The sequence below is a fragment of the Rosa rugosa genome, chromosome 1 (genome assembly GCF_958449725.1).
Source record: "Rosa rugosa chromosome 1, drRosRugo1.1, whole genome shotgun sequence".
NCBI classification, from domain to species: domain Eukaryota; kingdom Viridiplantae; phylum Streptophyta; class Magnoliopsida; order Rosales; family Rosaceae; genus Rosa; species Rosa rugosa.
The window spans coordinates 29,022,260-29,036,342 of NC_084820.1; the positions used below are offsets into that span (position 1 = coordinate 29,022,260).

Genomic DNA, 14,083 nt, shown 5'->3' on the forward strand with positions numbered 1-14,083 from the left:
CTTTCTGGGGCATAATATTTCTTAACCATAGTTGATGATCACTCTAGAAGCACTTGGGTTTATCTCATGCATCACAAGTCAGAAACACGAGCCCTACTCATTCACTTTGTCAATTTAGTTGAGAATCAATTTGGCAAAAGAGTAAAAATTGTTAGGAGTGACAATGGTCCAGAATTTAAATGCACACAATTTTACTCTTCCAAGGGTATTTTACATCAGACCAGTTGCATCAACACGCCCCAACAGAATGGCGTCGCTGAGCGCAAACACAGGCACTTGTTGAACATTGCTCGTGCACTTCTCTTTCAATCAAACTTGCCTAAACCATTTTGGGGGGATGCCATACTCACCGCTGCCTATCTAATAAATAGGACACCGACACCAATTTTGCAAGGTAAAACACCTTTTGAAACGTTATTTCACAAATCACCAAACTACTCTCATTTGCGTGTTTTTGGTTGTTGTTGTTTTGTGTCTACTCATCCACTTCGGCCCAGCAAGTTTGATCCACGCTCTACTGAGTGTATCTTCCTTGGTTACCCTCATGGTCAAAAGGGATATAAAGTCTATAGCCTGAAAGATAAGAAAATGTTAGTCTCACGAGATGTCATCTTCTTTGAAACTGAGTTTCCTTATCAATCCAAACTCTCCACATCTTCGCCTTCTGTCAGTTCTCCAACACCTCCTCAACTCTTTCCTTCTTTATCTACCTCACCTCACATTGATGACGATCAAATCTTCTCATCAAATCCCTCGGAATCAAATCTTGATTCTAATCCCACAACTTCCGCTGATATCAATCCCACAAATCACTCTGAATCAAATATTGATTCTAATCCCACAACTTCCGCTGATATTAATCCCACAAATCACTCGGAATCAAATATTGATTCTAATCCCACAACTTCCGCTGATATCAATCCCACAAATCACTCGGATTCAAATATTCTACCATCTCATTTTCCAAATACGTCACCACCAGACTTATCCGTATCCCAAGATGCAATACCTCATTCTTCATTGCCACAACCACGAAGATCATCACGGCCAACTAGAACTCCAACCACATTGCAAGACTTTCATATTGAGGCAGCCCTTCCTTCACGTACTGCACCATCATCTTCCACGAGCGAGGTTACTCATCCAGGTACCCCTCATTCTATTGCTCATGTTTTATCCTATGATAGACTCTCTCCTACACATAAAGCTTTCACTGTTAACATTACACTTGAAAAGGAACCTAGATCTTTCTCTCAGGCTGTCCTTGAACCACGATGGAGAGAAGCTATGGACAAAGAGATTCAAGCTCTTCAAGAAAACAAGACATGGAGTTTGGTGCCTCTCCCCCCTAACAAGACACCAATCGGCTGCAAGTGGGTTTACAAGATCAAACACAACCCAGATGGCACAGTAGAGAGGTATAAAGCTCGTTTGGTTGCAAAAGGTTATAGTCAAGTTGCAGGGATTGATTACCGCGAGACTTTTGCTCCGGTGGCCAAACTAACCACAGTTCGAGTGTTACTCAGCCTTGCAGCTCTTCAAGGTTGGCATCTTCATCAACTAGATGTTAACAATGCTTTCCTTAACGGTGACCTCTATGAAGATGTGTACATGAAGTTGCCTCCTGGTTTCGGACGAAAGGGGGAGAATAAAGTTTGCAAGTTACACAAATCATTGTATGGCCTCAAGCAAGCATCGAGGCAGTGGTTTTTGAAACTTTCTGGTGCTCTCAAGGCTGCCGGATTCAATCAGTCTTGGTCTGATTACTCACTCTTCGTCCGACACACTCAAGGTAGATTCACAGCCTTGCTAGTCTATGTTGACGATGTTATACTGGTAGGAAACAACTTACAAGACATCATGGAGACAAAGCACTTCCTTGAAAGTCATTTCAAGCTCAAAGATATGGGTCAGTTAAGGTACTTCCTTGGAATAGAGGTGGCAAGGTCCAAGCAAGGCATTGTTTTATGCCAACGAAAGTATGCATTAGAGGTCCTTGAAGATGCAGGCTTCCTAGGCGCTAAACCATCTCGATTCCCAATTGATCAGAACTTGGTGCTAACGCAAGGTGAAGGGGTCGTTTTAAAGGATGCCTCTTAGTATCGCAGATTAGTTGGAAGGCTCATATACCTCACAGTCACGAGACCAGACCTCGTGTATGCTGTACATATCCTAAGTCAATTTATGGATAACCCTAGACAACCTCATCTAGATGCAGCTTACAAGGTGTTGAGATATGTTAAGCAGACACCAGGACAAGGAATACTTTTGCCTTCCACCAGACAATTGGAGATCAAGGCGTATTGTGATGCAGATTGGGCACGTTGCAAGGACACAAGAAGATCAACTACTGGCTACTGTATTTTCTTAGGCAACACACCCATCTCATGGAAAACAAAAAAGCAAGGAACAGTGTCTCGTTCTAGTGCAGAAGCGGAGTACAGATCTATGGCAACAACATGCTGTGAGATTACGTGGCTTCGAAGTTTATTAAGAGATTTGAATGTTGAACATGCACATGCAATTAAATTGTTCTGTGATAATCAGGCTGCCATTCATATAGCATCAAATCCCGTCTTCCACGAACGCACAAAGCATATTGAGATAGATTGCCATGTTGTGCGGGAAAAAGTACAGAGGGGGCTAGTCAAAACCATGCATATTCGAACAAAGGAACAACCAGCTGACTTGTTCACCAAGCCGCTGGGTTCGAAGCAATTTTCAGCACTATTGAGCAAGTTGGGTGTAATTAACATACACTCCAACTTGAGGGGGAGTATTGAGGAAAGGAATCTCATATGATCTGGAGTCTTCGTTATTGCGATCTTAATTAAGAGATTTGTATTACTATAGTTAGTCCTATAATTATGGATAGGATTAGCATCTTTGTTATATAAAACATTGTAAACCATTCTAAATGTATTAAAGTTATTACATATTATTCACACTACCAAATCTCTTTAGAAAGCATTGAACAACTGAAAAGGACATTGGTACCCAATGCAAGGCCAGTTCCAAATTTTGAGCATCCATTCTGCCCCCAGAAGTAAGGAAATTGCAAGCTTGATTATATACTACTGGAATTATATTTTTATTGCTGCAATATTAATCGATGGGTTGTTGCATCATGATGATATAGGTGTCCAAGGGAAGCATCAAAAGCAAAGTCACCAAATCTGCGAGTTCTACAGCAGTAAGAAAGGCGAAGGATGACGGTCAAATCAGCCACTTCAATGAGATGAGATGATTATTGGAGTTCACAAATATTGGTCTAATCAGCCAGCATTGGTCACAAAATCAGTCATTTTGATGAGCTGCACATCTTCTAGCTCACTGCATGGTTTTACCATGAATTTAGACCAATGCTTGCGTTTGGAAAAAATATTCAGAAATCACAACACTGATTAAACACCCGACTGACTCGCTTCTATTTCCGAGCATACTACAAATCTCTTCCAAACACTTTTCAGGCTCATCAGTTACGGTATATAGTTTAACTCTATATCCTGATGTATAAACAACAGGTTTAGAATGTTCAGCCTCATCTTGTTGCAGTTTCTCTGCTATCAAGGGTATACTTAGAACTGAAGCAACCTACCCATACATTGTTGTTCGATATTCATCTCCGATCGCGTGTTTATTAAAGTTGACCAGGAAAACAAACCATATACATGATTCATACTGAAACCGCAGCTTATCTCTTCTATCTCCAACTCCTTCTCGGTTCTGAGTAGTGTGTTGTTTGGTAACTAATTAAGCAAGAAAATTATGCTCAGTCACCGTAAAACAATTATTTTTTATTTTATTTGGTAAACAAGGGGCTTGAAAGGCCAGCAAAAGGAAAAAGAAAAAAATTAACTAGCAAGCGCAACTAGCAAGCACCAGAATCATGCACAGTTTTAATCCAAATATTCCAAGTAAACCTACAAAGCATGAGAAGGAGGGACAGCAAATTCAATTATTTTTAAGTTTGAGTTGTTTTATTTTACAATGTTGGATCTAAATCCAAGACTGATCGTGGTTTTTTCAATTACTTATTGAGTAGGTGAACACCACTGTCTCAACTCCATTTGTGAATTGGGCAAAACTAGGGCTGCACACGGATTGGGTTGGATCGGTTTTGACTCTAAACCGTCTCTACACTAAAGTGAGCGGTTTAAGCATTTTGGACAACCGGTCATTATTTAGGGTTTTTGTCCCTTTACCCCATTTTTAGAGATTTTTTTCCCACTTACCCCATTAAGTTTTTTTAATTCTCTCTTACCCAAAACACTCTAAGGAGGTCTTCCCTAATACCCCATTAAGATTTTTTTTTTTTTTTTAATTTATTTTAATACCATTTTACCCTCACCCCTTTGAAACTTAGAGAGAGAGAGAAACCATAGGAGACTTCGCCGGAGCCCGGTCACCTACCGCCGCCCACCGGATTTTGCTGAAAATCTCACCGGAAATGTTTTTTTGCCCCCAATAGACATCTATTGCCCTCCAATAGACGACTATCAGCCATGTATTGCCCCCCAATAGACGACTATCAACCATGTATTTCCCCCCAATAGACATCTATTAAGGGGCAATAGAGGTTTATGAAACCTCGCCGGAAGTCTCCAAAGAGGTTGTTGTAGATCTCATATGGGGTCGGAGAGGTTTATTGCCCTCTGAATAAACCTGTATTGCTCCCCAATATAACTTTCGATCGCCGGAATTCTGCCCCCAATAGACGTCTCTCTCTATTTCCTTCTCGGATTTATGCCCAAAGTTTACAAAAAGAAAAAAAAAAGAAAAAAGAAGAAGTTGATTTCGGCACCCAGAGAAATGTTCTGGGCACCCACACAGCAGCTGAACCAAATCACTCGAGTCTGGTCCGGGTCCGGCAGATAGTCCGGCGGAGGTGGAAGCTGGCCACGAACACCTTCTCCTGGTCGCCGGCGATGAGATCTCCCACCACATGAAGGCAAGTGCATCTGGACAGGTCGATGTCGCCGAAGCCTTGAAGATCCGGTGTGACGGTCCGTAGCCGAGCGAGGCCACAGTTTGGTTTTGGTGCCTCCATGCCAGATCTCCGGGAAGCCGTGCCGGTGACAACGTCGTCGATGAAGGGCGACGGGGGGAGAGAGAGAACGCCGAGAGAGAGAGAGAGAGAATATCGTGCCTGCAGAGACCGCCGGTGACAACGTCGTCGATGAAGGGCGACCGGGGGAGAGAGAGAAAGCCGAGAGAGAGAGAGAGAATATCGTGCCTGAGAGGAGAGACAGTGTGGCATGTCAGTAATTTATTAATTAGGCTGAGGGCAATTTTGTCTTTTCATTTTAAATTGGGTAAGTGGGATTAAAAATCTGTTGCTGGGGTATGTGGGATAATTTTTGTTCATTTTGGTGCTTTTGGTCAAGGACCCTTAAAAAGAATAAGCTTAACCCGATCCAATCCAATCCAATTAAAGATGATTTGGTTTGGTCGGTTAGGCGGTTTTAACATATATTATATTAACATACTATTTATGAAAAAAAAAATTCTAGTAAAATTCAATCTAAAGAATAAAAATTATATTAAATAAACATAATCTAAATTTAAAATACAATAATCAAATCCAAAAATAATATTCAAAAACCAAAATCTAGAATAGATTCAAAATGATTGAATTATTTGATGGCTTAGCTATAAATACTAGCTTAATATGGTAGTATTAAAGGTTAGAGAATGAGAGATTGAGATATGTGATATGAGAGGATCAAATAAATCGTAGCGATATGATAGTATATCATTTGAGAATAAAGTTATAATTGAATATTTAGAACTTACTTAGAACGACTGGACAAATGAATATATATATATATATATATATATATATATATATATATATATATATATATATATATATATATATATTTAACACTTTTTCTTATTATATTTCAAATACTGGTCGGTTCGTGTTCTGCGGTTTAAGCAAAAGAGAAATCAAACCAACCTAATTCATAAATGGTTTGGTTCGGTATTGAACCGGCTTTCAATTTTTAAAGTTAAAACCAAATCATATTTACCAGTCGGTTTGGCCGGTTTGTACCGTGTTTTGCACACCCCTAGGCAAAACTGTGGGAGATAACACTTGAAAGCCCAAATTGAAAGAGGCGAGAAGTAAAGGAAAGGCCCAAAGGAAAAACAACAAGACTGTAAAACCCTAGCAAAGCTTGGGAAGAACCCTCAGATTCTCTAATGGAAGGCGTAGAAAATGGGGAAAAAGCCACGCAATGTCCAAACTGCTCGGCAGTGGTGCTCTCGAAGAGTGCCCAGAAGAAGGTGTTGAAGCAGCAGAGGTGGGAGGCGAAGAAGGCGGAGAAGAAGGCCCAGGAAAAAGAGCACAAGAAGAGAGAGGGAGAGCGGAAGCGGAAGGAATGGGAGGAGACTCTGGCGAGCTTGAGCGAAGACGAGAGGTTGAAGATGATAGAGTCCAGGAAGAGCTTGAGGAAGGAGAGAATGGACAAGAGGTCAGAGGAGCGAGACCGAAAGACGGAGCGGCTCAACAGAGCCAAGGAGTGTGGACAGAAGATTGTGATTGATCTCGAGTTCTCTCACCTCATGACGCCCTCTGAGACCCACAGCCTCGTTCAACAGGTCAGTGATTCAGGTGGGTTTGCTTTGGTTTTGTTTCAATTTCTCCAATTTTGTGAGGTGTGAATGTGAATGGAATTGCAGATTATGTATTGTTATGCGGTGAATGGGAGGAGTAGTGAGCCGTGTCATCTGTGGCTGACTGGGTGCAAAGGAGAGATGGGTACGCAGTTGCGCAGGCTGCCGGGGTTTGATAAGTGGAGTGTTGAGAGGGAAGATGGGTCCTACATTGAGGCTTTGGAGAGTGAGAAGCAGAATCTGGTGTATCTGACGGCTGATTCGGAAAATGTGGTGGATGATCTTGATCGGAGCAAGATATATATTATTGGGGGATTGGTGGATCGGAATAGGTGGAAAGGAATCACAATGAAGAAAGCAGAGGAGCAGGGAATCCAAACTGCAAAGCTCCCCATCGGGAAGTACTTGAACATGTGCAGTTCCCAGGTACTCACTCGGTTTCGTGATGATCATTTTTCGGATTGAAATGTGCCCGATTTTGTTAGAGTGAACATTCCAGTGCGCTTTTGTCTGTTGATGATTGCAGGTCCTGACTGTGAATCAAGTGGTTGAGATTCTCCTCAAGTACTTGGAAACCAAAGATTGGAAGGCTTCCTTCTTCCAAGTGATTCCACAGCGAAAACGGTTGCAAGCAGCTGATGATTCATCAGAGGAACCTCAACAACAGAAAGTAGAAGGAAGTGAAAAAAGTGAAGAGAAAGATGATGATCAATATGAAAGCAAAAAGCAGTGTGCTAATGGCCCTTCTTCTTTGGAAGATGTGACTGCTGCCTGAAAGAATGAACCGAAAAAGTTATCTTGTTAATTTTGATTCATCAATCATCAAGATGGACTGGAGTCTGGAGGAGCCATTAGCATCAAGATGGAAGAAGGGCCATTAGCAGTCACATCCACATTGCTTCAATGATCCATCCCCAATGTAGTTGTTGATCGGAAAACTAGATAATGAATACAATGACCAATTTGATTTTGCTGTTGAAACTTGATTCATATCTGCAATACTTTTTGCAATACTGTCTTATATCTGTTGTCTACATCAATCAAATGATAGGTTCTTTTTACCAGGGCAGGAAAGTTGTTTAACCATTAGAAATTTGGGATTTGGGACTTTTGGAGTGGAAGACTGATTTAGTCTTTATAGTGTAATCTTGGTTATTTAATGGAAATTTGGGGTGAGCTTTCTGCTGCTGAGCTTAAAAACCTTGCAAGTTATTTCCCAACACTGATCAAACACCAAACTGACTCGCTTCTATCTCCGAGCATACTGCAAATCTATTCCAAATACTTTTCAGGCTTGTCAGCTGTGGAATATACCTTAAATTTGAATACTGATGTATCAATAGCAGGTTTAGAATTTTCAGCCTCATCTTGTTGCAGCTTCTCTCCTGTCAAGGGTTCCGTACTTATTAGTTCTGACAGGGATGCTATGGGAAATGACTTGTAGGATTTGTGATAATCTACAGATATATCGCGCACACATATTGCAGCTGCAGACTAGTGAAGGAATTGTGAATGTGGAAGCGCAACGCAAAGTGAAGTGTCAATGTTCATCATCGGCAAATCAGTGGAAATGTAAATGTGCATACCACCGAACCAAGGACAAAGCAACATGAATGATCTTAATCAGTTGATCTTAAACAAGGGGATTATGTTGAGTAATGTTCTTGGGGAGCTCTAATATAGCCTGCAGCACCAAGTTTGATTCTCAATTGATTGCTTTAATATTTCCACGGAAATCTTCTGGCTTCACTAACTAACACACAACTGAATCCACTGTGCATCATACACTAGAAAAAATAGCCGAGAAATCAGCATACAGTAAATGAAACAGTACAAAATTGACTACAACAAAATTTACAGAGGTGAGAATGGCAGCTATCAAGGGTCAATTGCCATGGGTGTAATGCGCCTTTTAGTAGGCTTATTTACAGTAGGAATCATCACTGTGCTCGGTGATTCTTTTTTGCCATCGTTTGCAAGACTATAATTTGCTGACGCTTCAGTTACCATGTCCTCTGGCTTCTGAACTGTGCTACTGTCATCACCCATGACTTTCTTTTCTTTCCTTTCTGCTTCTGATATTTCAATATCGGCTGCAAGACTATCATTTGTGGCAGCGTCAATTATCATGTCCTCTGGCTTTTCAACTCTGCTTCTGTCATCACCTATGACTTTCTTTTCTGCTTCTGTTTGCTTGGTCCTTTCTGCTTCTGATATTTCATTTTTGGCTGCAACAAGACTTGTATTTGGAGCAGTGTCAATTACCATGTCATCTGGCTTCTTAACTGAGATTTTGTTCTCTTCATTAATGGCTTCAGTTGCAACAAGACTATTTTTTGTAGTAGCTTTGATTAACATGCCCTCTGGTTTCTTTACCAAGCTTTCGTCCTCTTCACCAATGATTTTCTTCTCTTCTAGAGAACATTATTCAAGAGACATTAGGAACCAAACAGTTGAAGAAACGATCCATATACAAAATGTGATTGAAAAAAATAGAAAATAAAGGACAACAAACCTGACAAATGGATGGGTGATCCCAGTTCATCATTTTCAAATTCTACTAAAGTGCAGTAACCATCTTGGGAAGATAATGCTAGATAATGGGCATCAGGTGACCTGTTGAGCAACATATAATAGTAGCAAATTAAACCCCAGAGAGCGAGAAAAAAATTTCAAAAGTCAAAATTAGTAAAACTAAGGCATCAAACAAATTGTTATTGCAGCCTCTCAAAAGAAATAATTAGTTTATTATAGGAAACTATAATTTTACCATGTGATGTCTGTTATGGCTGCATAATGAAGACCAGCCAAAACTGCAATTGGAGTAACACTCTCTGTGTCATAAATGTTCAGAGAATCTAAAGTGGCCACCGCAAAAACTATACGATGGGGAAGCTTAAAGAACCCCGCTGCAGATTCATCAAAGAGGCAAAGACTAGTGATTACTATCATTTACCAGATAAGTAAACACATTTTATTCCAAAATAACAATAGAACGAGCATGATTACATGGATTGGTTCCCCGCAGTCTAAAAGCCAAAGGGCAGAATCGAACTGCTACTATTGGTTTGCTGGCGCAAGGGAGATGTAGAGCAGGCCTGCAATATATGTGGGAATATAAATACCAAACAGACGATAAATTCCTTTGAACTTAGCTCATTTATGTAGGCACTACTGTTATGATACATTGAGAAGCACAATGTGATAAACAACTAGAAAATGAGAAATGTCAAGCTGTACAATTAATAGAAAATATACCAGATGGAACGGTTTTAGAAATTAAGACAACAAATATATAGAACTAGAAAGTGCCTTGCCTTGAAAGGTCCTTTCTTGAAAATACATAAGCAGTATTTATTGTTTCTGTTGCAGGTGATACTTTGTAGGAACCTGAAATGAAAGATTGTTATGTCAACAAAGACAATGAAACAAAACATTAGTGGTAAATCAATGGCAGGGAGTCGGGCTTCAGGGAAATGTGATTCACGCAAAAAAAAAAACAGAAAAAAGAGAGAGAGAGAGAGAGAGAGAACATGATCAGACTATCCTTCAACAACTTTCAAATATATACCCAAAGATAGTAACATATATTAACAAACTCATTAAAATAAAAATCAGAAGTTCATTACCAGAGACCTCCCTCTGCTTGGTGTTTGTTATTCAGTGAAAGCATAATATTAAAGTTATTGGCATCCTATTAAAGGGACTTTGCTTATCTACAATCATAATGTTTAATAGAACCACAAATATATTTATGCAACTTCAATTAGATAATACTTCTGTTAAGCTAATACCTGCTGGAACAAGTAGAAATGATCCATCAGGTGACCACGCTAACCTCCGGAAAAAAGATGGTAGTGTCTCATCGTGAAAGAGATGGTTTTTCGCAGACTGCATTCATACATGAAACCTAGAGCATGTCAAAAGTCCATCTATGAAGATGGTATATGATATATGTAGATAATCTATTATCTTCTAACCTTAGACTCATCTGAAGGGTTTTCAGCCTTTGAAATAACATGTTGACAAACATAATTTGTCTTATCGGCACCCTTGGTTTTTGTTTGAGCTTTTTTAAGATAAATGCGACAAGTTCTATCTGAACTAAGGGAGGCAACATACTTGGCCAATGGGTCCCATGCCACACCTTGAACATAATGGAAATGGGAATCCAAAATCTGATGGACAGAACCTGGGAACAAAAAAGAAAAATCAGAGTTGAATCTCTTAAACATTTCTCAGATACTCATTATATGGTTATGCTGCTTAGGCATTGTCTTATCTACCTTTGTTAGCATCCCATATGATGCATGAATTATCGACTGAACCGGAGATGAGAAATGAACCATCAGCAGACCACTCAAGGTCCAGCACGTCTTTCCGGTGAAATCTATAGCAGAAAAAGTGAGTAAGCACATGAGATTCATGCCAGAAAATATTTCTTACAAACTCCAAATAGCGAAAAAGAACTCTCATGTCCTATATATTCTGATATTTTGATCGATAAAATAACATTCAGCATGCTAGGTTGAGAACAACTATAGATGAATATAATTCAATTAAGCAAGCTCTTGAATATAATAAACTGTACTACCACTTGGAATTTTAATTCTTCATACATCTATACAATACTACTGATATTTAAAATTTCCATAAAAGATTTATACTGGTTTTAAAGCTGGCTACAAAAAGTGAAAATAGGATCAAGTACAGGCCAGTCCACAGTCCACACACATAGATGCATGCACCCTCTCTCTCTCTCTCTCTCTCTCTCACACACACACACACACACACACACACACACACTCATACATGTAGACATTACAGACATGTGATTTGCAAGCTTTTTAGAATAAAAGATTGTTTAGTGGCTTCAAACTGCAGGGAACACATGAAGAGGATCAGATCACAGGCCTATCCTTGATTCGGATCAATCTTCTGTCTACTTGTTAAGGCCTATCTTTTGACTTCTTTATGTTTTTTTTTTTTTAATAATTAATGTAGTTAGCATAATGCTTTTAAAGCTCTAGTAAAGCATATGTGGTTGTTTGTATAATATAGTAATAATGAATAAATCTTTTGGATACATGTTTTTTCTATACGTGCATCTTTGAATCCTTTGAATCCATATTTACGTTTGGAATGCCCGAAATTCTACTTGAACATCTAAACCTGGGTCACTAACAGAGATCCTAAATCTGCCGAAACCTAATGTGTTGCAAGCTGCACTTTGAACCAATCTGAAATGCATACAGCAGGTTAACAATTAAAATTAAAATTAAAATTCTTACGACAATGTCTTAAGAACCTTCCACGTTTGATTATTTTCTGTGGCATGCAACTTCCATATAATCAGCTCGCCTCCTGATTAACAGAAAACACAAATAGGAAAATGGAGTTTAACGCATCATTACTTGGCTAAATCAGTGATCAAAGGAATAATAATAATTGTTTAAATAACATATAAAACTGACTGAGCTTATGTGAGTGATTCATCATACCATCTGCACCGGAGGCAATTTGTTCTCCTGCATCAATGATAGACCAATATTACTTCCAACCATCAAATAGAAAATTGATGTAGGGAAGAGCTTAGCATAATAGAACTTCCAACCATCAAACAGAACTACCAATCTTTATAAACAAGCAACCATAAGGCTACTCATCAGTACACTCACATCAAAGAAATTTTTTCCATGTGAAGACAAATTCAGATGGTGGAAGGGACTGGGAAACTAACAAAGCCTCATTGAGAGGACTTCATAAGTGGTTGACTCTAGTAGACATTAAATTTAAACTACTACAACATCAAGGTTCTTCTAGTTTTCTATAATTTATAATCATCTTTGTAGAAGAGACCACACTTTTCTATATTTTTAACATCGACTACTAACTCCCCATCCAATGGCATTTCGGGAGCAACTATGGTAATTACAATATGCACAACAACACAAGATCCGCAAAAGGAAAAAGAATATTCATGGTCATATTAGTTATCAAGATCAGTAAGCATTGTTCTCAACAAATTTAGCATTTGTGTCAAGAAATCAGGACTACAACCACCATGAAAACAAAAGTAAAATCTAGTCACTGACTTAATTCTCTTCTTGAAAATGTAAACTCAAGAGAGAAAATGCCTATCAGTCGGGTACAAAGACATCCTTTATTTCAAAACTTCATCCAATTACACAATTAATCGAATCTCACAATGCATTTTTAATAGTAAATCATAGACTACATTTATGTTTAAACCAAATTCATATATTTCCAAATTCTTGCATGGACGGAAAGGACATTGTAAGATAAACAATTAAACCTTTACTCCATGTGTTGCATGTAACAACGCCTATCCACCTTAATCTACATATAAATAGAAAATTCAGCACTTACATATACGAACCCTATTTAGCAAAACCAGGACTAAGCATTGCTAATACAAATATCACTGAAACTGCAGCAATTTGTAACAATGTAAGCTTTCTATAGCAACTAGTTGTGTAGTTCGATTACAATCGTCAAACAGAACAGAAATCATCGGAATATAAATAAACACTTACCAGATGGGGAGAAGCGAAGGACATTTATAGCAGAACTATGGTAAGAAAGGCTATTATGATACGACACTGAAGGGAGCTTCTCGCCGGAATTTATCAACCAAAGCTGGTCAAATCAAACACACAAGAAAGAAACAGTTAGTTCAATCTAGGCTTAAAAACACCTCCAATCTCTATACGCCCCTTTCCAATTTTCCCTTCTTTTCATATCCATTACTTTACAAGAAATAGTCTCAAATCTCAATTACAGATAACGAAAAATGCCCTCAATTTGAGGGCTTTCTGGGCAATCAATTTTTACAGAGGCAATTAAAGAAGACGAGATCAAGAACCAAAACCAAGCAATCGTTTTTCGAAAAAAAGAAAAGGTATAATGCGGAGTTGAGGTGAGCCCAGACGAAATTGAAGGGAAAGAAACCAAGAAGCCTTAAAAAAAAGCCCAACCCTTTAGATTCTTGAATAGCCAGAAGAGAAGGGAGGAGAGGAAAAGAGAGCACCTTGATGTCGTAATCGGCGCCGCCGGTGGCGAGAATGCCGGAATGAGGGTGGAAATCTAGGGTTAGGACGGGCTTGGTGTCGTGCCAGTTGATCTGGACCGTCCCGCCTTTCATTTTTCTTGTTTCTTGATTTGGGGGAGACGAGAAGACAATTTAGGGTTTATTAATCGGGAAAGAGAGGTAGGTATATATGTTCACTTGGATTTTTGGCGGGAAATAAAAATAGTTCCTCAACTTTTTACATGATGATATTTACCTCTTTACTCATGAAATTCATTAATCATTACCTATAAGAATGCAATACATAATAATATTGACAAGCTATCTTGTTTAGTGAAAAAACAATCGAACTCGAAATTTTTACCAAATTTTGTTTCACCACTAGACCAAAATAGTACCTCACATGCATGT

The 14,083-nt window shown here is 39.0% G+C and overlaps 2 protein-coding genes across 3 annotated transcripts; one reads left to right on the plus strand and one right to left on the minus strand.

The window, feature by feature from the left end:
* Positions 1-6,120: 6,120 nt before the first annotated feature.
* On the plus strand, positions 6,121-7,642 carry LOC133724544 (tRNA (guanine(9)-N1)-methyltransferase). Its single transcript, XM_062151302.1, has 3 exons — positions 6,121-6,606; positions 6,688-7,047; positions 7,148-7,642. The coding sequence occupies exons 1-3, from the start codon at positions 6,208-6,210 to the stop codon at positions 7,394-7,396; spliced, it is 1,008 nt and encodes a 335-aa protein (XP_062007286.1). The 5' UTR covers positions 6,121-6,207; the 3' UTR covers positions 7,397-7,642.
* A 659-nt stretch (positions 7,643-8,301) lies between these two features.
* On the minus strand, positions 8,302-13,843 carry LOC133724543 (chromatin assembly factor 1 subunit FAS2). Of its 2 annotated transcripts, none has more exons than XM_062151301.1 (12): positions 13,673-13,843; positions 13,179-13,281; positions 12,123-12,149; positions 11,913-11,985; positions 10,908-11,011; positions 10,602-10,813; positions 10,416-10,512; positions 9,939-10,011; positions 9,631-9,719; positions 9,392-9,530; positions 9,137-9,237; positions 8,302-9,032 (listed from the first exon to the last, which is right to left on the minus strand). In XM_062151301.1, the coding sequence occupies exons 1-12, from the start codon at positions 13,784-13,786 to the stop codon at positions 8,500-8,502; spliced, it is 1,665 nt and encodes a 554-aa protein (XP_062007285.1). In that variant the 5' UTR covers positions 13,787-13,843; the 3' UTR covers positions 8,302-8,499. The 2 variants fall into 2 exon arrangements, with proteins under 2 accessions (XP_062007285.1, XP_062007284.1); XM_062151300.1 differs by having other exon boundaries at positions 8,302-9,035.
* Positions 13,844-14,083: the final 240 nt, after the last annotated feature.